The sequence below is a fragment of the Dendrobates tinctorius genome, unplaced genomic scaffold, assembly GCF_039654945.1.
Source record: "Dendrobates tinctorius isolate UK_male_01 unplaced genomic scaffold, ASM3965494v1 ptg000105l, whole genome shotgun sequence".
NCBI classification, from domain to species: domain Eukaryota; kingdom Metazoa; phylum Chordata; class Amphibia; order Anura; family Dendrobatidae; genus Dendrobates; species Dendrobates tinctorius.
The window spans coordinates 1,012,748-1,039,572 of NW_027361773.1; the positions used below are offsets into that span (position 1 = coordinate 1,012,748).

Sequence of the window (26,825 nt, forward strand, 5' to 3'; positions counted from 1 at the left end):
GCAAATCATGCAGCCGAGGGGACGTGAACATATTATGCAAGCACGCCTGAGATACGTTCGCTCATCACTAGTGAGGATACTAGAGGTAAGTATAGGTGTTGTTACTTTTCCCCCTCCTCAGATGATTGACTTGAGGTTGTCTGAATAGTGGACAACCATTTTTAAGTTTATTTTTAATTAATCATACTCATCAACTTCACTTTTGAAGGTTTGTACTTTCTGGGTTTTTTTCATCACAATTGTTTGTTTGGCTCGTTTTATCAATGAATAATGCAAAGTTTGTGGATATTTCGTAGAAATAAGTAGGGTTTTCTTCCAAATAAGAGGGTTTTCTTAGAAATGGTCTCTCCGGGTACTTTTTGTTTTATTACATTTATGGTTATTATTTTTTATTTATTTTTTTGTTTGATTTTGTCTACTCTGTTAATACATCTGTATGAAGGTCACTGATTACTTTTATAGTCCAGAAATTGACATAATTAGATATTTTAGGTGTTTTTCTAACCTGCGCCTGAACTCTGGAGTGCCAGAGATGGACCTGATCCAAGGTTGAAAAAATGTACTTTCTCCAAAATGAAACACAATATGGTTAATAATGTCATGTGATGGGTCCCAACAGTTATGTGACCTACTTGCTAGCATCCGGGATCTGTGATGGCCATAGTAAATAACTGATTGTTATAAAACTGCTAGCACATAAGCACTGCAGCCACAGAACAATGGGGGACGTGATTTGCAACAAAAAAGGTTCAGACACTCAATTTGCACTTCAAATGTATCTTTTCTCAAAGACAGCCTAAAGGGAAGATGAAATGTATTGATGGACTTGAAGTGACATATTCTCTAATTTATTTTTTTATGGGTAATTTTATGCTTTCCATACTGCTTAACTTTTAGCTGTTCATCATTAGAAGAGTCGGTCTCTTTTCATTAGCCCCTTTTCAGTTTGCCGATTTAAGGGCCTGTCACACTAACCGATATCGCTAGCAATATCGCTATAACGTCACTGGTTTTTGTGACGTTATAGCGACATCGCTAGCAATATCGCTATGTCTGATACTTGCCTCCGACCGCTCCCCCGCTGGACTGTTTCTCGTCGTCAGCTTCCTGCTGTGGAGACGAGCGACGCGTGGACGCGGGCGGGAGGAAGTCAGGATCGCCTAGTGTGACAGGTAAGTAGCGACCCCCGTCCCCAGCGATGTCGCTGGTGAGATCTGCCTGTGTGGCAGCTCACTAGCGACCACTTAGCGATGTACCAGCGATCCTGACCGCGTCATATCGCTGGTCGGGATCGCTGGTACATTGCTAAGGCCTCTTTCACACATCAGGTTTTCGCCGTCAGGCGCGATCCGGCGCTTTTGACAGAAACCGGATCCGGCGAAATGCAATGCCAGATCCGGTTTCCCCCCCATTGACTTGCATTTGCGCCGGATCGCGCTGGATGGCCATGCGTTTCATCCGGCCATGCGTTTCCGGAACAGGATTCACAAGATTAAGAGGAGCTCCCAGAAGAAGAAGTGGTGGACAGACACCTGGAGTGGGCTCACAATTGGTAAGTTTTTTGCATCAAACGCAGAAACACAACATCACACTACACACAACACATAGAAAACAATGTTCTGCAGACCACACACAGCAAACAAATGCCTACATCCAAAGACATAACATTTTTTTTTTCTTCTCTAGTCTTCCCAATCTGGTGCTCGGCCAAGAGGTCCTCGCAGTGCCTCCCAGGGTCGTCGGCGACAGCAACGCGGCGGTCACCAGCGTGTAAGTATAAATATTTTTGCTTTGTTTTTTTGCACTTTTTATTTCATTTCTTTTGTGGAGGCTAATTATGTTATTTTTGTCTTTTTCTTTAACAGCCTTCACAGCGTGCTCCCGACTCTGATGGTGAGGATGGAGGACTCGATGTGGACCACCTCATCGATCTTGTCAGAGAAAGGGAGCCGCTCTGGAATATGGCTGACCGCCGCCACGCTGACCTTATCGTTACCCGACGACTCTGGGAGGAAATCTGTTCGCTCCTTGTGGGCCGCTGGGAGGACCTCGATGTTCGGGCCCAGATTAAAGAGCGTAAGTATATACAGTACCGGTTGCTTGATGTAAACCAGTGTTTCCCGAACTCCAGTCCTCGTGGTCCCCACGGATCATGTGTTCAGGATTTCTATTTACTATGGAAATCCTGAAAACATGACCCCGGGGACCATGAGGACTGGAGTTTGTGAAACACTGATGTTGTATACTAACCACTCCTTTCTCGTTTCAGGGAACAGAATTGTGAATCGGTGGCGGTCTGTGAGGGATCGTTTCAAGAAGGAGTTCAATAAAGAGATGCGGGCCCCGAGTGGATCTGGAGGACGCAGGAGCAAGTACAAGTACGCACAAGCCCTGTCGTTCCTCCGGGAAACAAAGGTCACTAGAAGGTAAATATTACACACCACATGTGAAAAAAAATGTTAGATGTAACTTTTTTTTTTCAGCCAGGGCCATACCATGTCAGTATTTTAATTGTTTTTTTTTCTCTTTATTCCACAGCACGGTGAGCAGCACTCGGGAGCCTGCACGATTTTACCCTTCTGAGGCAATCCCTGAGGAGACCGGCACCGAGGGACACTTCGACCGCCCCGGTACATCTGCACCTTCCCAGCCTTCCCACACATTCGACCCATCTGTCCCATCCACCAGCACAGGAGCATCGTGGCCGCCTACATTACATGAAGCTGCTGGTGAGGAGATCGCTTTCCCTTTACCCCACCCTTCTGCCCCTGCCACCTCTAGTACACCTGCAGGTACTGGGCGGCAGCGGCAGAGGGGTCAGGAAAAGAGTTATGCGCCACAGTTCTTGCATCTGAATGCATCTTTCCAGAACTGTCTAAAAGTCTTGTCAGAGCAAATCTCCGCAGGCTTTCAGCAGATCAACTCCAGCATTCTGGAGGTGAAGACACTTCTGCAAACCATGCATTCAGAAGCAAGATCTTCGCCAAACCACACCTTTTTCAGGTCTGTTGTGGAGCGCATGGCAACACTATCTCCTACCCAGCAGATGCATGTAATGCATTCGTGCCACGGTGCTCTACAGCATGTTACCTCCCAACCTCCACCTCCCACCACTGTAGTTCCTCCACCTGCACCCCCTCCAGCCACTTTCCATCCTCCCCCTCCTATTACATCTGCACCCCCTCCAGCCACTTTCCATCCTCGCCCTCCTATTACATCTGCACCCCCTCCAGCCACTTTCCATCCTCCCCCTCCTATTACATACCAGCAACCTCACCAGTACCAGCAACCTTCCCAGTACCAGCAACCTTCCCAGTACCAGCAACCTCCCCAGTACCAGACATCTCCCCACTTCCAGCAACCTGCCTCGTACCAAACTCCTTCCCCGTACCAAACTCCTTCCCCGTACCAAACTCCTTCCCCGTACCAAACTCCTTCCCCGTACCAAACTCCTTCCCCGTACCAAACTCCTTCCCCGTACCAAACTCCTTCCCCGTACCAAACTCCTTCCCCGTACCAAACTCCTTCCCCGTACCAAACTCCTTCCCCGTACCACTTTCCATCAGCATCATCTGCTCCTACAGTCCCTGCCCAACCCTCCACTCCACCGCCCACCACCTCTTCTGCCTCCCACATGTCCACCCATTCTGTAGCTTTTTCCACACCATCACCTCTAACTGTTCCTTCCCCACCACGATCCCAGTCCTCTCTCCACACTCCCATTGTCGAAGTGTCCCGCAGCCCCTCCAGCAGTATTTCCACCCCACACTACACCGAGTTATAATGTTTTTTTTGTAATAAAAATGCCCATTTGGTTGGTTTCAAACCTTTATTAAAAAAGTTTTTTTAACTTTAAAAACAGTTTACACAAAAAAAAATATTTTAAATAAAAGTTAAATTATTGTTTACACTGGTTGTCTGTCATTTCTTTCTGCGGCGAAATATGTTTAAAAAAAAGGTTAAATACAGGGTATTTAAAAGGTAAAAAGGTATTCAAAACCAGGTATATAACTGTGGGTAAATTTTAGCTTTTTGCCACAGTTGTGTTCCTGGTTGTGTTTGAAGCAAAGTATTTCACCTGAAAAGTTGTGTTTATTGTTGGTGATTTCCTAACAATGTACACAACTTTTGTTAAAAGGTGAAATACTTTACATAAAACACAACCAGGTACACACCTGTGGCCTAAAGCTAAAAATAGTAAGACCATGACAAGATAGCCAACTTTGGTTGGCAAAGGTATATACTGTTGGTCCAGAAGGTACACAAGTTTGGTTAGGGCACAAATCTTTCACACTCTGTCATCCTGCCAGTGTACTCTGCCTTGAGGTGACATAAAGTATAGTGCAAAATTGTCCCTCATTACTGAAACCGTCACAGAACTTCTAGTGGTAATATTTCCAATGACAACATCCATCTTCGCCAGTAACTTGCTCTTCTCTCCAACCTACACTTTCTCCTCTACAACCTGTCAAAGAAGGGCTGTAGGAACATGCTATATATAGTTTTCCAGTAGCCAATCCCGTTCAGAAGGCCACAAGGGTCAATTTTAAAAACCAGATCCGGCGTAATCCGTCGAAAAACGGATAGAAAAACGGATGAACCGGATGAGACAGATCCGGTTTTGTCTGTCAAGAACAAGACGGATCCGGCAGAAAACCGGATCCGGCACATCAGGTTTTACAAAACATTTGCCGGATCCGGCATTCCGGCACGACGCCGGATCGCACCTGACGCCGAAAACCTGATGTGTGAAAGTAGCCTAAGTGTGACAGTACCTTTAGATAATATACAATTAGATTAGTGTAAGTGTCAGGACCCATATAGATGAGCCGACTGTTGCTGCTAATCGAGCACTTTGCTCATTCATTTTACTTAGAGCTAAATTTTTGTCTGAAACAAGTAAGAAATTCTTTAAAGCACCACTCCAGTGTTTTGTTTTGTTTTTCTAACGCTGTAGTGGTGCTTCTGCCCCTGGTCTTATACTCACCTTCTGGCATATTTACCTTTTTTTTTTTTTTTTTTTTTTCCCCTTTGGCACTGCTTGGTCCTGCAGCGCCACTTTGTGACCCCAACTTCTGAATGGCTGTAAGTCCAAAGTTACGCCAAAGGCTCTCAATGCAAGTCTGAGAGCCAGAATGGTGCCCTCATAGACTTGCATTGAAGAATAACCTCTGGCTCGCTCTATGGCACTCTGGAGCCGATCTGGCAGGTCACAATCTGCCGGAGTCCAACGGGAGCTGCAGTGACTTGATCCCTGAAGTATTTGATCCCTTGCTGATTTTGTAAGTTTGCCCACTGACAAAGACATGAACTGTCTATAATTTTAAGGGTAGGTTAATTTTAACATTGAGAGATAGAATATCAAAAATAAAATCCAGAAAACCACATTGTATAAATTATATAAATGTATTTGCATTTTGCAGTGAGAAATAAGTATTTGATCCCTCTAGCAAACAAGATGTAATACTTGGTAGCAAAACCCTTGTTGGCAGGCACAGCAGTTAGATTTTTTTTGTAGTTGATGATTAGGTTTGCGCACATGTCAGGAGGAATGTTGGTCCACTCCTCTTTGCAGATCATCTCTAAATCATTAAGATTTTGAGGCTGTCACTTGGCAACTCAGAGCTTCATCTCCCTCCATAAGTTTTCTATGGGATTAAGGTCTGGAGACTGGCTAGGGCACGCCATGACCTTAATGTGCTTCTTATTGAGACGCTCGTTTATTGCCTTGCCTGTATGTTTTGGGTCATTGTCTTGCTAGAAGACCCAGCCACAACCAATTTTTCATGTCCTGGCGCAGGAAAGGAGGTTGTCACTCAGGATTTTATGGTACATGACTCCATCCATTCTCCCATTGATGCAGCAAAGTAGTCCTGTGCCCTTAGCAGAGAAACACCCCCAAAACATAATGTTTCCACCACCATGCTTGACAGTGGGGATGGTGTTCTTTCGGTCATAGGCAGCATTTCTCTTCCTCCAAACACGGCGTGTTAAGTTAAAGCCAACGACCTCAATTCTTATTTAATTTGAGCACAACACCTTCTCCTAGTCACTCACAGAATCATCCAGGTGTTCATTGGCAAACTTCAATGGGCCTGCACATGTGCTTTCTTGAGCAGGGGGACCTTGCGGGCACTGCAGGATTTACGGCATAATGTGTTACCAATGGTTGTGTTGGTGACTGTGGTCCCAGCTGCATTGAGATCATTAACAATTTCCCTCCGTGTATTTTTAGGCTGATCTCTCACCTTCCTCATGATGAAGGATACCCCACAAGATGAAATTTTGCATGGTGCCCCAGATCGATGTCGATTGACAGTCATTTTGTATTTCTTCCATTTTCTTACTATTGCACCAACGGTTGTCTCCTTTTCACCCAGCATCTTGCGTATGGTTTTGGAGCCCATTCCAGCTTTGTGCAGGTCTATGATCTTGTCTCTGACAATCTTAGAAAGCTCTTTGTTCTTGCCCATGTTGTAGAGGTTAGAGTCTAACGGATTAATGGAGTCTGTGGACAGGAATCTTTTATAAAGGTTACTATGTAAGACAGCTGTTTATAATGCAGGTAACAAATTGATTAGGAGCGTCTAACTGGTCAGTAGGAGCCAGAACTCTTATTGGTTGGTAGGGGATCAAATACTTATTTCTCACTGCAAAATGCAGATTAATTTATACAATGTGATTTTCTGGATTTTATTTTTGATATTCTATCTCAATGTTAAAATTAACCTACCCTTAAAATTATAGACTGTTCATGTCTTTGTTAATGGACAAACTTACAAAATCATCAGGGGATCACAAACTTATTTCCCCCACTGTAAAGGGGGTTTTACACATAGCGATATCGCTAAAGCGTTACCGATTTTGTGACGCAGGAGCGATATTGCTAGCGATATCGCTATGTGTGATACTTACCTCCGACCAACTCCCCCGCTGGCTATCGCTGATAGCGTGAGATCGTCCACATCCATTTCTCGTCGGCTGCTTCCTGCTGGGGTTCCTGCTGGCGCCGACGAGCGACGCGTGGACGCGGGCGGGAGGACGTCATCATCGCCGGGTCTGAAAGGTAAGTAACGACCGCTGCTGCATCGCTGTGAGATCTGCCTGTGTGGCAGCTCACTAGCAACTATTTAGCGATGCACCAGCGATCTTGACCAGGTCATATCGTGGTCGGGATCGCTGGTGCATCTCTAAATGTAAAGGGGGCTTAAGAGCAGGGTTAGGGACCTTAGATTACAAAAAACGCTGGAGTGGTGCTTTAGTTTTTGGATTGTACCTGGAACGAATTTATTTTTTTTTCTGCTGCAATAAAGGTAGGATATAGATTTTTAATCCTAACAATGACTGACAAATCTTCATTCTAGACCAGACCTGGGCAAACTGCACTCTGGGTGTCCCAATTTGGCCCACGGACAGACAGCCGAGGGGATGGAAAACAGTGGCCCACGGGCCGCATCGTGCCCTCCAACGCCCGCCCACTTGCTGTTTCCATCTGCACTGATTTCATTGGTGGAGGAGGGGCCTCCTTCCTTTTCCTCCACCAATCCACGTGAAACAGCTGATGCAATGAAATGATGTCATCACATCAGTTATACTGCGGAGTCAGCGAGCAGAAGCAGAGCAACTTGGGAACGGGACTGAGGTGAGTATGTGATGGTCATTATTTTTTTTTTTTTTTTTTTCATGTGTATGAGATGTGTGGCTGGACATAGGGAGGCTATCGGGGACTCATCCTGGACATGGGGAGGCTATGGAGAGCCTCATCCTGGACATGGGAAGGCTATGGGGAGGAGCTCATCCTGGAAATGGGGAGGCTATGGGGGGAACTCATCCTGGACATGGGGAGACTATGGGGGCCTCATCCTGGACATGGGGAGGCTATGGCTACCTCATACAGTACATGGGGAGGCTATGGGGGCCTCATCCTGGACATGGGGAGGCTATGGAGGGCCTCATTCTGGACATGGGAAGGTTATGGGGGGCTTATCCTGGACATGGGGAGGCTATGGCTACCTCATCCAGTACATGTGGGAGCTATGGGAGCTTCATCCTGGACATATTAAAATTGAGAAATTAATTTCAGCCTGCTGGTTCAGCCCTCATCAACAGTCATTGTGTCTCATGTGGCCCCTTGGGAAAATTTAAATTGCCCACCCTTGCTCTAGACTGTACAAGAAATTAGTTAGGAGTAGACTTGAGAATTGGGAGTGCTACCTCACTTGAACCTAATGTCTTGCTACAAAAATCCATCCAAAATCATGTTAACATGAAAACAAAAATAGCAGAGCAAACCTTTACCCTTTATGAACCCTTTAAGTCTTGTTTCTTTCCCACCTGGGATGCAGAATGTAGGCTACAATAGACTGGTTTTGAAGTGGCCTAAAAGATGTTGTTCTGACATTCACTGCTCTGTGTAACTCCTAGAATCGTTCTTGTGTTGTGCGGAGCGGTAGAAATCTATTTTCACACTTTCTGCTCTAGTTGTAGGCGTTTTGTGATCTACTACCTTATTCCCATTGCGGCCTTCGCATCGAGGTAGAAGAGGCTTTGATTTCACTTGCAATTTTCAGCACATTATTTTTCGTTATAATGACTGCTAAATGCTACAGCAGGGTGTCAATTTTTTATCGCGCTGAAAGCAGGTGCTTTCTTGTGACATTTAACTAAAAAAAGCAATGGCTGCCCTTTCTTTAGACTTAATCCTTGCTGTGATGGTTAAGGGAACATTCATGCTGGTTACGTCTCCCCCATTCATCTAGATAGATATGTGCATATGTATTTCTATGTATATGTGTGTGTATATGTGTAGATATTGATAGCTTTTACATTACTGTGTTTATGTATATAGTGTACTCACACACATCTTTGCGTTAAAGCTGCTGCTAAATGTAGCAGGAAATCGGGTACATATATTTCTTTTAACACTTTGTATTGCTACTGTTGAAAGTATAAATAAGTGTACACATTGAACTGGGATATCTTATAGCAATTCATTGATATATAAAATAAACGCTTTGGTGTTAATTCTTATCTTATTAAATCCTTTAAATGTGAAGATTTTTTTTTTTTTGTTCACTAAATGTTGATTTTACAGTGCAGAGGATACAGTCTTAAACTTCAGCTATACTGACTAGCCTGTAATTAATAAAGATGATTATTCCTCACTGGAAATATCTTCAACGTATACTGACAGTATAGTGCTAAGTAGTAATGCCACTAGGGGGCGGTATGCAACCATAAGATCAAGGATAAAAAACGTATTTATCAATCTTCTGTGAAACATATATGTAAAACAACATGTTTGTGTGTGTGGATATAGATATATATATATAGATAGATATGGCATTTGGCAAATAATTATGGTAATCCTAATTGACATAAAACGGGAGAGGCTTATTCTGATTTCATGTCAGATATTGAGAGAAACATGCAGATTTTTTTATGTAGTGTATGTAAACAACTGTATTTGAGAATGGTCTCCGTACTGTCTACTGTAGGGAGCTCAAACATGTCTCATACCTTCCTACTTGTCCAGAAAGAATGGACCATATTCCTTGCTGCCAATGACAACCTTGCATGCTCTGTTGCAGATCTGGTGTTACTATTTAAAGAGGACCTATCGCCACATTTTTCATGTTGAACTGGACACAATGTAATAGTGTAAACAGAGTCCTTTATTTTACCATATTCGGCATGGACAGCGGTTTTTAGGGCAGGTGAACAGAGGCATGTGGGGAACAAAGACGGACGATGGCCATTTCGAGTAAAAGACTCTTCCACACTGTCCTTGTCAAATATGGTAAAATAAAGGACTCTGGTTACACTGCAATCTGGTGAGTGCCGCATTTTTTTCTTTTGTTGCTGGATTCTTATGTTGTTGATTTCATGCTGGGCACCAACTATTGATTGCAAAGCTTCACTGTCACTTGGTCTGTTAAGAAGTGACGTGATCAGGACACAGCTAGACGAGGAGCACCTGAGTGCCGTTCTTTTTCTTTCCTACACTTGTAGACATAATGTAATAGTGACTGTGCAATAGTGGACCGGTTTTTTTTTATCCACCTCCTCCTTTGCAGAGTATTTGACTCCCAATTAGTTAATTTTTGTTACGTCCCGGTGGGTGATATCAGATTTCACTGAGAGCATTTACTTCTCCCTCTATGATCCTAACCAATCATAAGCAGACGTCATTATACTGTTGAAAGAAGAACACAACCCCACCGTTACTGAGTAACCATTACTTAGAGCAGGTTACTTAGTGAGATGCAATGAATGATAGAGCTCTGATCTCGTCTAACCTCCTTCCCGAGTCAGTGTGGGGAGGGGCAGTACAGCAGAACTGACAATGCTATGAGAGGAAGAGAACTAATAGAAGGGGTTGTAATGTAACACTTCTAAACTCAGCAGTGCTGCCTCTTGTCCCCAACACTGACTCATGTAGGAGGTTAGAGGTTAGGCCGGAAGGTCAGAGTTGTCTGACATTCTAAATCTCACACACTGAGAAATCTGCTCTAAGCTGTGGTGGGATCATTTTCTTCTTTCTTTTGAGTGGCAATGCCTGCTTATGATTGGGCAATGAGAGGAAAATATACACTCTACCAGAGAAAACTTTCAGGTAACACCTTTCAACATGAAAAATTTGGTGAAAGGTCGTCTTTAAGAGATCAATTGTACTTGTTTTAAAATGTGTTGGCCAGGACACTGCGGTTGATCATAGATTGTGAGGCAAGGAGCTCTTGGGTTTCTGTTATATTTTCTCTGGGCTTAGGCCTCTTTCACACTTCAGTTTTTTGCATCAGTCAAAATCCGCCAAAAGGACGGATGCTGGATCCGTTTTAGAACTGATGACAACGGATGCCACCCATCCGTTTTTTTGACGGATCCGCAAAATGAAGAATTTTAAAGGAATCGCAGCCTGGAAAAGGGGAGAGAGAGAGAGAATTTTTTTTTGTCCGGCACCCAGAAAGAATTTCGGGTTAAATTAGTGTCTGGAGGATCCGCCAGAGAAAAAAACGTTGCAAGCTCCGTTTTCAAATCTTTGAGGATGGTGACGGACAGCAACTTTTGGCGGATCCTCAAAAAAACGGATGCAACGGACGGCAATCCGTCACAATCCGCCATTAATGGAAGTCAATGGGGAAAAAAACGGATCCTCAAAAGAAAATTGAGGATCCGTTTTTTTTCAAAACCTGGCGGATTGTGACTGATTGCAAAAAACTGAAGTGTGAAAGAAGCCTTATGAAGCTAACCATTAAGAACTTGATGTTCTTTAAGCAGATTTCTTTGTGTACTAAATTATTTCTGCTGTGAACCCCTTTGAATATTTTATGTAACACTGCTAGTTAAGATTTCTCTCTCTGTGCGTGTACACACTTGCTGGATTTGTGAGCTCAGGTGTTAAATCTGACTTCACCTGGTATTTAAATTCCAAAATCAGCATAAACCATGAAAAGTGGGAGGCAAGCTTAAGCTAAACTCCTGAAAGAACTGCAGGAATGACATTATTAACAAAGGGGACATACATTTAAATACCAAGCAAGACAAAGATGGATTATATTAAAAGGCTTTGTTTTAGAAGAGTGCCACTGGCTTTGATTTTTTTTTTTCCCCTCTTCGTTTTAACAAATTATTTCTCGAAGAAAGAATGTACTGAGTAATTAACATTCCAGAGAAAATTAGTCCAGCCACGCAGAACTTGGATCACTGCATCTATATGCTCTTAAGTAATTCTGTAGTAAATAAAGAGTGAAGCGAATGGCATCGTATGTACCCTACAAAAATTAGGTCTTCATAAGTTTTACATATAAAGAAAATCTCAAGCAACACTGCCATGATCAATGTCTTCTACGTAGAAAGCTTTATAATTCAAATAAAATCGAATCCATTTATAGTCCTTTTCAGATTTTTAAGCGAAAAAATCATTGTACAACTAGATTATGTAGGTTTTTTTACTTTTTGTATAGCTGAATAGATTTAGAATTAGAATTACTGCCTGGAAATGTTCACTTGCCAAAAGTCAACCTGGATTGTTTTTTTGTTTTTTTTTTGTTTTTTAAAGAAATTATATATTATAGTTTTGATTTTGGTTTGACTTAAATAAATACAAGGTTTTGATCTGCGACTAGGGTAAGCTTGAAATATTGCTAAATTCTTGTTTTGTTTTATTTTCTCCAAAATGATGACAAAGCAAGCTTTTCCTCTTGATAGTGAAAACAAAATGTGATTGCTTTTATACAAGACTTTTCACAAGTAAGACTACTCGGTGTAATTGTTTTATATAGGTTACAGCTGTTGAGCAGCATCCTTTGTATATTAGGAAATATTGGAAACAGGTGGAGGGCACAGCCTGAGAGTTCACCAAAGATGTACTCAAGAACAATATTTGAGACAAAGAAGGGGAAAGAGGTACATCCAAAATATGGGAACACCAAAAAATAAGATAATGAGAAAATACAATCTTTATTTATGACATGTAACCAAAGCAGCAAAAAAGACTTAAAAACCGTTAAAAACACACAATAGAAGTCATGTCACAGTCATTTGATACTAACATTGTGACTCTCCCACAACAAACACCCCTATTGCACAAATAATCTACTGCAGGTCACTTCAAATACAATGATTGAAACAGCCAATATATAGTGAGCAATAGCCATACATAATCAAAAAGGCCTTAGAATGTAAGGCAACACACTATTCACAGCACCATGTGAAGGAAAAGATTAAAGGGTAAAAGGATATACTCACAAACCCCTGGGTACCAACTCCCAAAAAGGGGGGAGCAAAGAATATCCGATACCGAACTATGAGGATAGAGATCTAATAACCCTCAACCTGAAAAATGCACAAATAGACAATAAACATGTCTAGCATATCCAAAAATTGAAGTGCTGAATAGAGACCAAAGAGTGATGGTAGGGGCCTGCGGGGTGTAGGAGTGGGGGGAGCAAACCCCACTCGTATCGCCACAGGCTGTGTGGCTTTTTCAAGGGAGAATGAAGCGCTGAGGAGGTACATGCATCACATCATTATATACACAGAAACCATATGGTGCATAAGTAATGAAAAGAATGCTGACCCATGAGGTGGAGAGCGTGGCATGGCGGCAGCCATCTTGTCGGCATTAAAGATATACAAATAAAGTTGTTCACAGGGCAATGACATCGCCGAGCAAAGCGGCGCGTGTGCAGTAGTGGCAGGGGGAGGTATAATAATACTAGAGATATCGTTGCTAGGAAACCAATAACTTACACTGGACAAAATGTATCCCAGGAGAGATCTCGTCTTCAGAGATTTCTGTTGATTTTCTAAATGGTTTGAAGGTCTTTTCATGATGGACATAATCACTTTCTTGGGTTATTTCCCCTTTCTCTTTTTTTTGTGTTTTGTGTTCTTTGGGATATATGTTTTATTTCCCTTATCTAACTGTATTTTGATATTTATGCTTTGGTTTCATCTAATATGACATCACTATTCATGGCACCATGGTATCTTCAACGTTTCATCTTTAGCATTTATACTCATGATTTCGTAATTTGGTAACATCTTTGGATTTGTCATCTTCCACTTACGGTATGTTCTTCGTTGTTCAAAGACATGCCCTCTTTCATTGTGAAGTTTTTTGGGAGGGTTTCTTAAATGTCTGTTCCTCGCACCTGAAATCTAAATTTGCTCATATTTACGTTGACACTCATGTGTTTTAAACACATATGTGCTTACTCCTGGTTTGTAGTTTTTAGGTGTGATGTTAAATTGCTCTATATACCTTCTATGAGGGCTTTAATCGACTATTGTGTTGATGCCAGACATACTCTCACAATAACTTGAACTTGCCAACAAAACAAAATAAAACAAAATAATTACTCCAGTGGGCCACTGTGTGGATTTACTCGTATATGGCAATATGACATTTTCATTTTTTCATAACAAGCACATTTTGCTTGTTCTTATTCAAACTGTCAACCTTCTGATTCATGAATTTTGCTTGCATGATACAATCTTATATGTGCTCCCTAATTATTGGTTATTGCGCAAATGTCCTAAACATGGTGATGTGATAATAAGATCTTTGTTCTTTTGCCTTGGCGCATGCGCTTGATATATGGTATATATACATAAAATAAAATTTATTTCAGTGGGCCACTGTGTGGATTTACTCGTATATGGCAGCATGACATTTTCATTTTTTCATAACAAGCACATTTTGCTTGTTCTTATTCAAACTGTCAATTTTCTGATGCTTGAATTTTGCTTGCATGATACAATCTTGTATGTTCTCCGTAATTATGCCTGAATTGGCTACTGCGCAAATTGTCTTAAACATGGGGATGTGATAATAAGATCTTCGTTTTTTTGCCTTGACGCATGCGCTTGATATACAGTATTGTGACAAGTACCAAAACTACTAAGTTTGCTCATGACGCATGCGCTATATTTATATTTGTATTTTTATTATACAGACTCTGATTTATGGGTCTTACTGCACAAGCGCTTGTTTATTTGGGGATTTTACTGTTGCTCTGCCTGGCACTTATGTGTTGGACAAGTTCATTTGTCCTCTATTTCTATTGCGCAAGCGCTTGTCTGTGTAGTGATGTAGATGCTGTTTCAGGCATCTCACTGCGCAGGGCCATTTTGCTTAGTGACGTCACTGTTTAGTTGTTTGGTATCGTTATGCTTGGTATGATCACACTGCTTCCTGCCTTCACTCTGTATGCGCCGCCTTGCCTAGCTACGTCATTTTCTTGTGCTGCGCAAGCGCTGGCCTGTTTGGCGATTTGGACGCTGCTGCAAGTATCTCACTGCGCAGGCGCCACTTTGTCTAGCGACGTCACCGGTTGGTTTCCTAGCAACGATATGCCTAGTATGATTATAACTCCCCCTGCCACTACTGCGCACGCGCCGCTTTGCTCGGCGACGTCATTGCCCTGTGAACAACTTTATTTGTATATCTTTAATGCCGACAAGATGGCTGCCGCCATGCCACGCTCTCCACCTCATGGGTCAGTATTCATTTGATTACTTATGCATCATATGGTTTCTGTGTATATAATGATGTGATGCATGTACCTCTTCAGCGCTTCATTCTCTGTTGAAAAAGCCACACAGCCTGTTGCAATACGTGTGGGGTTTGCTCCCCCCACTCCTACACCCCGCAGGCCTCTGCCATCACTCTTTGGTCTCTATTCAGCACTTCAATTTTTGGATATGCTAGACATGTTTATTGTCTATTTGTGCATTTTTCAGCTTGAGGGTTATTAGATCTCTATCCTCATAGTTCGGTATCTGATACTCTTTGCTCCCCCCTTTTTGGGAGTTGGTACCCAGGGGTTTGTGAGTATATCCTTTTGCCCCTTAATCTTTTCCTTCACATGGTGCTGTGAATAGTGTGTTGCCTTACATTCTAAGGCCTTTTTGATTATGTATGGCTATTGCTCACTATATATTGACTGTTTCAATCATTGTATTTGAAGTGACCTGCAGTAGATTATTTGTGCAATAGGGGTGTTTGTTGTGGGAGAGTCACAATGTTAGTATCAAATGACTGTGACATGATTTCTATTGTGTGTTTTTAACTGTTTTTAAGTCTTTTTTGCTGCTTTGGGTACATGTCATAAATAAAGATTGTATTTTCTCATTATCTTATTATTTTTTGGTGTTCCCATATTTTGGATGTACCTCTTTCCCCTTCTTTGTCTCATCCTTTGTATATTATGTTCATTATGCAAACTAGTGGGCATGTCAGTGAGGGATCAGTATAACGGCACCGACCTCACACTGTAGGTTATTGTGCACAATCCTGCTGACAGGTTCCCTTTAAAGTGCCCACATTTTTATATAGAAAGCTTTATAACTTTTTACTCCTTATTTTATTGCTTTTTTGTATTCATATTTTCTTGCTTTTATATTATAGGCAAAGATGATGAACAGCCTAAGAAAACTCTTGGTCTAATTCCTTCTGAACCTGTTCAAATACTTGCAAATCATGTAATGAATGGACAAAAGAGTACCAACAGGCTTCCAAACCAAGTTAAACCTGAAAAAGTTAATTCTCCAAGTAAAGCACCACAAGCTTCCCCAACTGAGAAGAGGAGAAAGAATTCGATTGATAAGTCAACATTGAAATCCATAAAGAGAGAATCTGGAGACTATCGTACTGAACAGTTTAAGACAAATGGACACAATAGAAAATTCCCTCAGCCTGTTACTCCAACTCAAGACAAAGTTAAGTACTATGACCATGCTGCCGCCAACCAAAACTCAAATGCAACCTCCAGTTCCTCAAAGGGAATCGCTCCTAAATGGAATTTGCCATCAGAATCCAAAAATAAAGAACTTCTACTAAAACACATGAGTGATGTAAGGGGCAATCCACCAGAATATAGAGTTTCAGGTCAGACTGAATCTCGGGGTTTAACAGTGAAGCAGAAAAATAGAGTGTTCGATGCCGGAGGTAAGAGAGGATCCAATGCATCGCAGTATGATAATGTTTCTGGGGGTGAAAATGAGTTTGACAATCATGGAGAAGATTCCAGACCACAGTCAGATTTTTCTGACAAAAATGTGATGTATTTTACTAGCACTTCATCACAGACTCCGTCAAAAGGATCCAGTCCACCAAGAGCAACTGAAAGTAATTCAGCTTTTGGTATGCAACCACGCTCTCCCGGACGTTCAGCACCATTTCAGGGTACTGGTGATGGGTATAAACAACCACCACCCTCTTACAGCAGCCCACCACTTTATCAAAATAATGCAAAATACTCAATGAGTAGACTAAATAGTGAACACCATTCACCAAGCCGGATTGGTCCATTAAATAGGTCCTATGATAACAGTTTTGATTTTCCCTCAGATAAAATACCTATGAACTCTACTGGTAGGCAAAACCCAGTAACCTCGCCTTCTAACAGAATTGAAGTTCTCCCTGCAGAAGAGCATGCTACACTACACTTAGGTAATTTTAATCAGAGGGAAAACCACAGATATATTGTTATTCCACCTATAGATTACCAAGTGGACCACACTTTCGTACCTGATGTGTCTTTTGGGACATTTGGACAACCATTAAACCGGGATGCATCTAGAAGTTACTTGTCCAATTTGCAGAAATCCCCAGGCTCTTGCCAGCCCTCTAGCCCAGTGACCAATTTTTCTTCCTTATCTGTTAATAGCCCAGTGAGGCTAAGGACTTCACCTCACAACGAGCAAGTAACTCCGCCACAGTATGTACATTCAAAACCTGGAGCACCGCACTTTCGAAATCACCGTGATGGACTGATAATGCATGAGTCTGTTATGCTGTGAACTTTTAATGCTCATGGTTTCACAGTGAACTTAAGTTGCTTTGTCTTCACAAGCAACATTTCAAGCATGAACTTATTGTGAGTCTCTTAAAATTGTCTGGAATGGGACAATATATTCTAACATACATTGAAGCATTCAGTAAAGTTGGTGGACTTGCCAACTGTGTGTTACTTAGAATGTTCTATATGTAGCCTTTTCTGTACATATTTGTCCTGATATATTTATTAATTCTGTAGCTACATAACTTTAGTGCCTCAATAATGAATTTTAGTTCAAGAAATTATTTAAAAGATTTAAGTAATGCGACCAATGATTATGATGAAATTTTTGAAAGTATTCTCTTTATATAAGAATACATTTGGGGGTTATTCCCAGGATATTACGAACTTTGGAAATCTGTTACCTCTCTGCAGTTAAGGCATTACTTTCTACAGTACATCTGTATACAGATTTAGCTAAGGGTCAATTAAGATGTGCCTACTACTTGTGTTAGCTTTATCAAATGTTTTGATATGCCTCAGACTAATGAAAGTTTTAATGTAAACTCCAGGTGAGTTCTTCGACGTTCTTCTGTTGAGATATTGGAGATCTGCATTTGCGAGGGTTATTGTGTTCCTGCAGACAGTACATGAAAGTATTATAACGACTAATGCATGGGATGGCTAACAATAACCAGGCCCTGCAGTCTTTTAATGATGGTTCTGTACTTGGTGAAAAAAAACTTTTCTTAGTGCTTCAACAGTGAGCAGCAGCTGCTATAGATTCTGCCTAGGTTGTATTAGTCTTAATGGTGTGTCTTCCAACAACTCCAGCCTACTCGCGCTGTAAAATGCTTTATTGTATCCATTTGACACTATGCACTTTACCGATATTGATTTTTGAAAGTGCTGTACCAGCTGTGAGATGTAGGTGTTGAGTGCATCCCATGCAAAACAAAAGCTAATGCAATAAGGTCAGAATGTCCAAATTAAAGTCACAGAAAATCCCTTATGATCATTGACAGAATTCAAAGCAGTTTTGGGAAATGTACTCCTTAATAGTGAGTTTAGATTATATGCGTATGGAAGATGGTAAAACGCTGCATTTCTTTGTATTACTGCAATTGAATCTAGTTGTATTGGTTTGTTTTAAACTTTAAGGGTGTGTTTCTCACTTAGCAAAAATGCATGATTTTTCACTGCGTGGTCTCTTGTTGAAAATCTGATGTCTTACAGTGCCAGCATTATGATTGAGGTTTTAAGAAATCTCATGCACACTCTGGCAAAAATATCATATCGGCAGCATAAATTGACCAATTTATCCTGTGGAGGTCATTGCATATAAATGCTTACATGCAGCCTTTTCACCATGATATCAGCAGTGGTAAATTCCACTGCTGATATTCCTTCTGATACATCCACAGCAGACATGCTATATAGGAACGTACCCTTAGGGTTTGTCCAATAACCAAAATGTATCCACTATCCATAGAATAGGTGACAAGTGTTCAGCTGCTCACAAATAACGGTATCCCCGATTCCCTCGTATTGCATGAGGTTGAGCATGCGCACTGCTGCTCCATTCAAAGTCTATGGGACAGTGTAGACTACTATCTTAGGCATTGCCATGGAATTGGAGTGGTGGACTCGCATGTGCACCACTGCTTTATGTGTATAGGATACTCAAGGACCCTGGTTCTTATCCGGAAGAGTCCTATCGACCAGATCCCCACAGATAATACAGCTTTGAATATGATAAAAAAAACTTTAATTTTTTTTTTTTTTTTTTTTCTAGGCGAGACAGCATAGTATTTGTGCTGCAGAGATGTGAGGTTAGTATACAAAGTATAGTATATAGACAGCTGGTCAGTCACAGGTGACATCTCTACACTGCAGCTGCAGTATTGAGTGTTGTGCCTTTTTGGTCACATACCTCTTTTCCCATCCATGATGATCCACGAGGCATTTAGTGCATATTCCTCTTAACATCACTGACGTATTGCATTTTCTTTCCCCCAGATGCATAACACTTGCAATGTTGCCATCATCTCTATGAAATTGAATAAAAACGTCTGTTTGTAGCAATATCCCCTCTAATTACACCCCTTTGTGTAAGGCCATAACACCTTGCGATCACTCGCTAAATAGGTAAACATTCCATAGTTGACATTTTTCTGCGTGCTCCTTTTTCATACGTGCTTTCAGATGAATCTCTCCCCGCCTTCAGCAATCATGCACTCTGTTTTATCAGCATGTGTCTTTCACTGTGTGCCTTGGCTTTTAATGGCTTAATGTGTGCTGTTTTATCATTACACTATCACACCTTTTACAAAGCAATGCATTGTGTGCCGAAATGACACTAATAGTTAAGAGCAGGCAAATCAATTTGAATTGTCTGCTTTATTTCCAAGTGCTGGGCTGAGTGGGTTTTTCACCTACTTCTGATTGACACATTTTTCTTTGATTTTCTTTTTTTTTTTTTTTTTCTTCCGCTTTCTTGAACAGTTCCAGAAGAAGAGTATAATTTTAGTCATTTCAGTTTTCGCTTGGCAGTGTCATAAACCAAAGTAGTACTGCACCAACGGCATGTTTCTTTGCAGGGAACACGCAATACCTTAATTACATAGAAGTGTTAATGTTTGTTTTTCATATTCTGTAAGTATTTAAGTTGGATCAGAAAAGATGCATTTTTATTTCTTCAAGTTTTAAGGTACAGTTGTAATAAATTTTAGGAAAAAAAAGGAAACTAGTTAGATGTGTGCCGTAGTACCGTCAGCCATGAGTGGTCGATGTGTACGGCCTATCATAGCAGTAAGCTGTGTGCCCACAATGAGTGATTTGTGAGTTTTTGATGCTGTGTGTTTTCACCGTGTCTAAAACACATTCTTACAATTTTAGTGTTTTTCCGTGGCGGAAACGTAACAAATCATATAATTCACACATGACACGATCAAGAAAGTTTTGTCAAAGCCAAACATGACATGCAACAAAAGACAAAAAATAGTAGCCTTAAAAACGTATGTAAAAAAGCACTTAAAGAAATGAAACCTCTAACATAATTTACTTAATAGGTGCAGAACATCCGCAACATCAAAAGCTTATTGTGGGAATTAGCCTTAAGGCTGGAACAGCTAGCTGAGCACTACATCCCAACAAATGATAAAAGTGTATTTTATTTTGTGATCATTGTTAGTTGTCTGTGTTGCTGATTATTTCCAGAAATACAGAAATGAATTCTAATACACTGTACATAAATGTGACTGTAATAATACTCGTGTCCTAATTGCAGACCTGTGATTCCTAATCAAGCTATACAACATACTGTGCTGAGCTGGTAACACTGCTCCTTAAAAAATTGCCAGCGATGGTAAATATTGTAGATTTTAATGTATAAATATATACACACTATTTTCATATGTCGTCCGCGACAGTTTTTAACTGTTTTTAATGTGACTGTATTTTTAATATGTTAAAGATTAATATTATTAAGTACCTACAGACTGTGTCTCTTATTTGCAAACGTTAAGTTTTCTTGTTCTAAATAGATTATGGCAGAAAATGGTACTCCAAAAGTGACACAAGACCTTGCTTCAATTTCCAGGCCGTCTGCAGACTTGCGTATGAGACATCGTCAGAATTTCTTCCAGAAAAATAGATTTTTTTTCCTTCAAATTTTCATCCTTGTGTCTGTTTTCTTCATGTCATGATGTGATCAGTTTTCATCTACGTTAAATAGCGTTACAAGTTCAATAGTTTCCCAGGTTTACAATATGCAAATTACCTCTTCAGAGAGGAAGAGGACTAGAACTGTAGAGCCACCTATTGGAAGTAACAATCTTACAAGTCAATATTGACCCTTTAACGAGCCTTGCCACATGACATGATAAAATCCAAACCAAAATCTCAGTTTATAGATGGCTGTGTTTCAGGATGCTGCCCCTCATCAGTGCAAAGTGTGAGATCTAGTTTTTCTAGGTGAGAGGCTCTGGGATCCAAGAGGGGTAACGTTTCTCCTTGTGAAGAGTGACATGCCAAGCCTGGCATGCCAATATGAGGAGGCTTTTAAGACTTGCAATGCTCCTCTGAGAAATTAAATATGCAAATTGACTCTTCAGAGAGGAAGAGGACTAGAACTCTAGAGCTATTGGAAGTAACAGTCTTACAAGTCAATATCAACCCTTTAACGAGTCTTGCAATATAACTTGGGATAAAAGCCAAATAGGTGGCACTAGAGTTCAAGTCCTCTTCCTCTCTGAAGAGACAATTTGCATATTTAATTTTCTAGAGGAGCATGCAAGGTGTTTTTATTTTTTTTGCACACACACTTGAGTCTAATCCGACACTTGGGAGGAAACCATGCATACTATAACGTATTTATATTTATCAGAGATGGTCAGATTGAAAAAAAAAATAATTCATTAACCTATTGGATTACATGAGTATGTGTGCTGTCCATATGCTATCCAATGAAAAATTGGCCGATTTATATGCCCATCTGCATGATCCCTAAGCCCGTGGAAAATGGAAGCATGGCAAATTTCAATTGAACCATTTAGGGCCCACCACAGTATATTGCGTAAAATAATGAAACTGCACTTAGAAGAAGTTCACCAATCTCCTCTCCTTTCATTTTTCCTTTCAATAAATGCTAATTGATGCAAGGGGTGACACCAGAAGAGGTTGCCTTCACAAAAATATTTCAAGTAGTTGATATACTGTTCAATTGTTGTTCTTAATAGTTCATACGGCATAGTCAGAATGACTGTAGCACATCTGTCACATCATTTCCCATTTCTGAAGCCCTCTTAGTTGATAACTGGTTTTAGTCAGCGATTTCAGGGCATATCACTTGTTTGACATCACATTTTATTTTCAGTGATTTACCTCTAACCACATTTGTGAAGACAAGCTCACTGTCATTTACCAGACAGAAACCTCTTGTGATGTCACAGCAGTGTGCCATAGTAAAAACTTAGTGATATCACTTATTTGATTGTAATCAACTTTCCATACCAAAGCAGTTCACCTCTAAGCCACACATGTATGATGTCACATCAGGATGGTTGAGTAGAGCCACATGTGTTGTCACATCTGCTTACATGACTGATGCCTACTTATGGCATGGGAGCTTACCTACAAACACATTTGTGATGTCACAGTGCTTACATGACTGAATCTTAGGGCATGTTCATGGAGGTTTTTAAAGGTATACAAATCTACCATGAGGAATATGAGGCTCACCCATGGGTTTCTGTAACTTTTATTAGTAAAAAGATCTGAAACCATAGGGATCCCAGGGTCTCTGTGGCTTTATAAGGTCTCAGATTACCCCAATAGTCAGCTCTGGTAACGCTGTTACTAAATTAATTCATAGAGGTTTCAAGTTGACGTAACCCCCTTCACCCTCGGCTCGTTTTCACCTTCACCAGGCCAATTTTTTCAATTCTCACCAGTGTTACTTTGTGGTAATAACTCTGGAACACTTAACATGTCCCAGTGATTCTGAGATTTTTTTTTTTTTTCTTAACATGTTGCACTTCATATTAGTGGTAAATTTAGGTTGATATGATTTTCATTTATTTTTGAAAATAGCAAACATTTGACAAAATTTGGAAATGTGGAACTCAAATTTTGAATTCTATGCCTTTTAGATCAGATAGTTGTACCACACAATACATAATAAATTACATTTACCACATTTGCTTGATATTGCCATCATTTTTTAAACTTTTCTTTTGATTAGAAAGGGTAAAAGTTAGTCTTCAATTTCAAACAAAATTTCCAAAACCAATTTTTTTTTTTTAGGGTCCACATCATTTTTTGAAGGTCCCTATGTGACAGAAAATGCACAAAAAATGACACCATTTTAAAAACTACACCCTTTTAAAGTGCTCAAAACCACATTCAAGAATTAAAGCAATGTGACAGGGAAAAATGAAAATTTTACCTTTTCCCACCAAAATAACCCCAAATTTTGCATTTTCAAAAGAGTAACGAGAGAAAACAAGTCATACAATTTGTTGACCAGTTTCTCCTGAGTACGCCAGTAACGCATATGTGGTGGAAAACTAATGTTTGGTTACATGTTCCACTAATATCACATAACCTTTGCAAGGTGAACAGAGAAAGCACTATAAGGCTGTGTGCCCACGATGCGATTTTTAAGCTTTTTTGCCGCGATTTGCGATTAAAAATCGTGTACAGAACGCTCCCCCCCATGCATTCCTATGGCATTCCGCACATGCTGTGCTAATGCTTTTTTCCGCAGCGGAAACGCATCGAGGAAAAAATCGCAGCATGATCATTCTTTTGTGCGGAATCGCAAAGAATTGCTGCGATTCCACACCCATAGGAATGCATGAGAATCGCTTACTTCCCGCATGTGGCTATGCCCACCATGCGGGAAGTTAAGCGTCTCATGTGCGGTTGGTACCCACGGTGTGGAGGAGAGGAGACTGTCCTCCAGGCCCTGGGTACCATACCCCTGTAAAAAAAAGAATAAAAAATCGGGGCATATTTACCTTCCGACGTCCCGTGCTGCATTCCCAGCCTAAGCGTTCCCAGTAATGCCTTGCGGCAAGGTCCTGTGATGACGTACTCTAGCGGTCTCGCGAGATCGCTATAGTAACGTGAGACCAACGTCATCACAGGTCTCGCAAGGCATTACTGGGAACGCTGAGGCCCGGGATGGCAGCGCGGGACGTCGGAAGGTAAATATACCCCGATTTTTTTTTAATTTTTTTAACATTCTATCTTTTACTATTGATGCCGCATAGGCGGCCTCAATAGTAAAAAGCTGGTCACACTTGTCAAACACTATGTTTGACGAGTGTGACCAACCTGTCAATCACTTTCCAAGCGATGCTTCAAATCGCTTGGAAAGTGCTTGAGAAAATCGTGGTAAAATCGCAGTGAAATCGCGCTGAAAAAACAGCGCGATTTCTGGGAAGGAGTCCGGTTTTCAGTGTGCATTTTAACACGCAACGTGGGCACATAGCCTAAAATGGATTAAATTCCAAAACAATAATTGTTTATTAAATACTCAAATAATACAACAAAACTTTTATTTATAAACCTAGAAACCTCAGATGTACAGTAAGGCACATATGTGGCTACTGTCTCCTTAAATACATTCTGCTGTATTGATAATTAGATTAAAAATTTATAATTGTGCAAGCTGGAAAAGATCACCTAAGATTGAATGAATAAATAATGTAGGTAGTTATACCAATAAAGTGCCCGTGCTGAGGTATAACTTGAATAAATAATATAAACAATGTCTGAATTACCTCTAATACCAGATTCACATACAGTGGGGAAAAAAAGTATTTAGTCAGCCACCAATTGTGCAAGTTCTTCCACTTAAAAAGATGAGAGAAGCCTGTAATTTTACATAGGTAGACCACAACTATGAGAGTCAAAAAGAAAAAACAAATCCAGAAAATCACATTGTCTGATTTGGCAAGATTTATTTTGCAGATTATGGTGGAAAATATTTGGTCACCTAAAAACATGAAAGATTTCTGGCTCTCACAGACCTGTAACTTCTTTAAGAGGCTCATCTGTCCTCCACTCATTAACTGTAGTAAGGGCACCTGTTTACACTTGTTATCAGTATAAAAGACACCAGTCCACAACCTCAAATAGTCACACTCTAAACTCCATTATGGTGAAGACTAAAGAGCTGTCGAAAGACACCTTAAACAAAATTGTAGCCCAGCACCAGGCTCGGAAGACTGAGTCTGCAATAGGCAATCATCTTGGTGTGACTAAATCAACTGTGGAAGCAATAATAAGAAAATGGAAGACATACAAGACCACTGATAATCTCCATCGATCTGGGGCTCCACGCAAGATCTCACCTCGTGGAGTCAAAATGATCACAAGACGGGTGAGCAGAAAGTCTCAGAACCACATGGGGGGACCTAGTGAATAACCTGCATAGAGCTGGGACCACAGTAACAAAGGCTACCATCAGTAACACTACGCCGCTAGGGACTCGGATCCCGCATTGCCAGACGGGTCCCCCTGCATAAGCCAGTAAATGTCTGGGCCTGTCTGAAGTTTGCTAGAGATCATTTGGATTATCTAGAAGAGTATTGTGAGAATGTCATATGGTCTGATGAAACCAAAGTAGAACTGTTTGGTAGAAATAAAACTCGTGTTTGGAGGAGACAGAATGCTGAGTTGCATCCAAAGAACACCATACCTACTGTGAAGCATGGGGTTAGCAACATCATGCTTTGTGGCTGTTTCTCTGCAAAGTGACCAGAAGGACCGGTCTGTGTACATGAAAGAATGAATGGGGCCATGTATCGTGAGATAATGAGTGCAAACCTCCTTCCATCAGCAAGGGCATTGAAGCTGAAACATGGATGGGTCTTTTAGCATGTTAATGATCCCAAGCACACCGCTAGGGCAATGAAGGAGTGTGTTCATAAGAAGCATCGGAAGGTCCTGGAGTGGCCTAGCCAGTCTCCAGATCTCAACCCCTTAGAAAGCCTTTGGAGGGATTTAAAAGTCCATGTTGCCCAGCGACAGGCCCAATACATCACTACTCTAGAGGAGATCTGCATGGAGGAATAGACCAGCATACCACCAACAGTGTGTCAACCTTGTGAAGACTTACAGAAAACATTTGACCTCTGTCATTGCCAACAAAGGATATATAACCAAATATTGAGATGAACATTTGTTAATGAACAAATACTTATTTTCCACTATAATTTGAAGAATAAATCTTGCCAAATCATACAATGTGATTTTCTGGATTTGCCTTCTCATTTTGACTCATAATAGTGGTCTACTGTGGTGTCAATTGCAGGCCTCTCTCATCTTTTTAAGTGGGATAACTTGCACAATTGGTGGCTGACTAAATACTTTTTGCCCCACTGTACCCCTCATAACAGCTACAAAATTATTGGATCCATTCAACAAATATATCCAAACATAATTAAGTCAAGATCACCAGCTATACTTACAGAATGTAAGGAGACTGCTGTGTCCCTCCCCCACGATGTGCGTTTCGTCCACACTTTTTCAGGGGACGCCCTTGTGAGTATCCCAGTGCATGCTGGGATACTCAAACGAAGCATCATCAAGGAGGCAGAGGCTGTGGTCACTGTGTTAAGGAGGGGACGGGGCTGGGACAAATTGTCATCAGTAATGCTCATTTCAGGGGTGGTGCTGTCCCTTCTGTCTCCCCCATAAAGTGTGTGCAGTGCTCTGTTCCCAGCTTATTACTATTCATCTAAGCATACAACAGCGGTGTCAGAATACCTGGTAGAGACCAATGAGGTCACGGGGGCGGCACTAGTCTCCTGCACTGCGGTGTATAGTGACACTGCTTTATTCATGGCTTATTACTATTCATCTAAGCAGACTACAACGTACACAGGGGAGACATCACATGCAGGACGGAGACAGCAGAGACAGAATCCACACCTCTAAACCAGTGTCACTGATTACACTTAGTTTCAGGGAGGGGGCAGGGGCTGCAACTGCAGTCTGTGCCCCCTTACTCTGATGACGTTTTGTTTC

At 41.1% G+C, this 26,825-nt stretch overlaps 2 protein-coding genes across 4 annotated transcripts in view; both read left to right on the top strand.

The window, feature by feature from the left end:
* USP6NL (USP6 N-terminal like) overlaps window positions 1-20,777 on the top strand; it is a 267,801-nt gene extending 247,024 nt beyond the window's left edge. For all 3 annotated transcript variants that reach the window (XM_073588992.1, XM_073588991.1, XM_073588990.1), the window contains one exon: window positions 15,914-20,777. In XM_073588992.1, the coding sequence (XP_073445093.1) occupies window positions 15,914-17,307 (1,394 nt within the window). In that variant the 3' untranslated portion in view covers window positions 17,308-20,777. The remainder of the gene's footprint in view (window positions 1-15,913) is intronic.
* Window positions 1,838-4,022, top strand: LOC141100514 (uncharacterized). Its single transcript, XM_073589082.1, has 2 exons — window positions 1,838-2,426; window positions 2,539-4,022. The coding sequence occupies exons 1-2, from the start codon at window positions 2,194-2,196 to the stop codon at window positions 3,782-3,784; spliced, it is 1,479 nt and encodes a 492-aa protein (XP_073445183.1). The 5' UTR covers window positions 1,838-2,193; the 3' UTR covers window positions 3,785-4,022.
* Window positions 20,778-26,825: the final 6,048 nt, after the last annotated feature.

Bases quoted from the DNA above. Each gene is read 5' to 3' on its own strand.
- LOC141100514 (XM_073589082.1), top strand. From the start codon at position 2,194: ATGACCCCGGGGACCATGAGGACTGGAGTTTGTGAAACACTGATGTTG. The intron at 2,427-2,538 runs GTAAATATTACA...TTTATTCCACAG, and splicing joins GAAACAAAGGTCACTAGAAG to CACGGTGAGCAGCACTCGGG.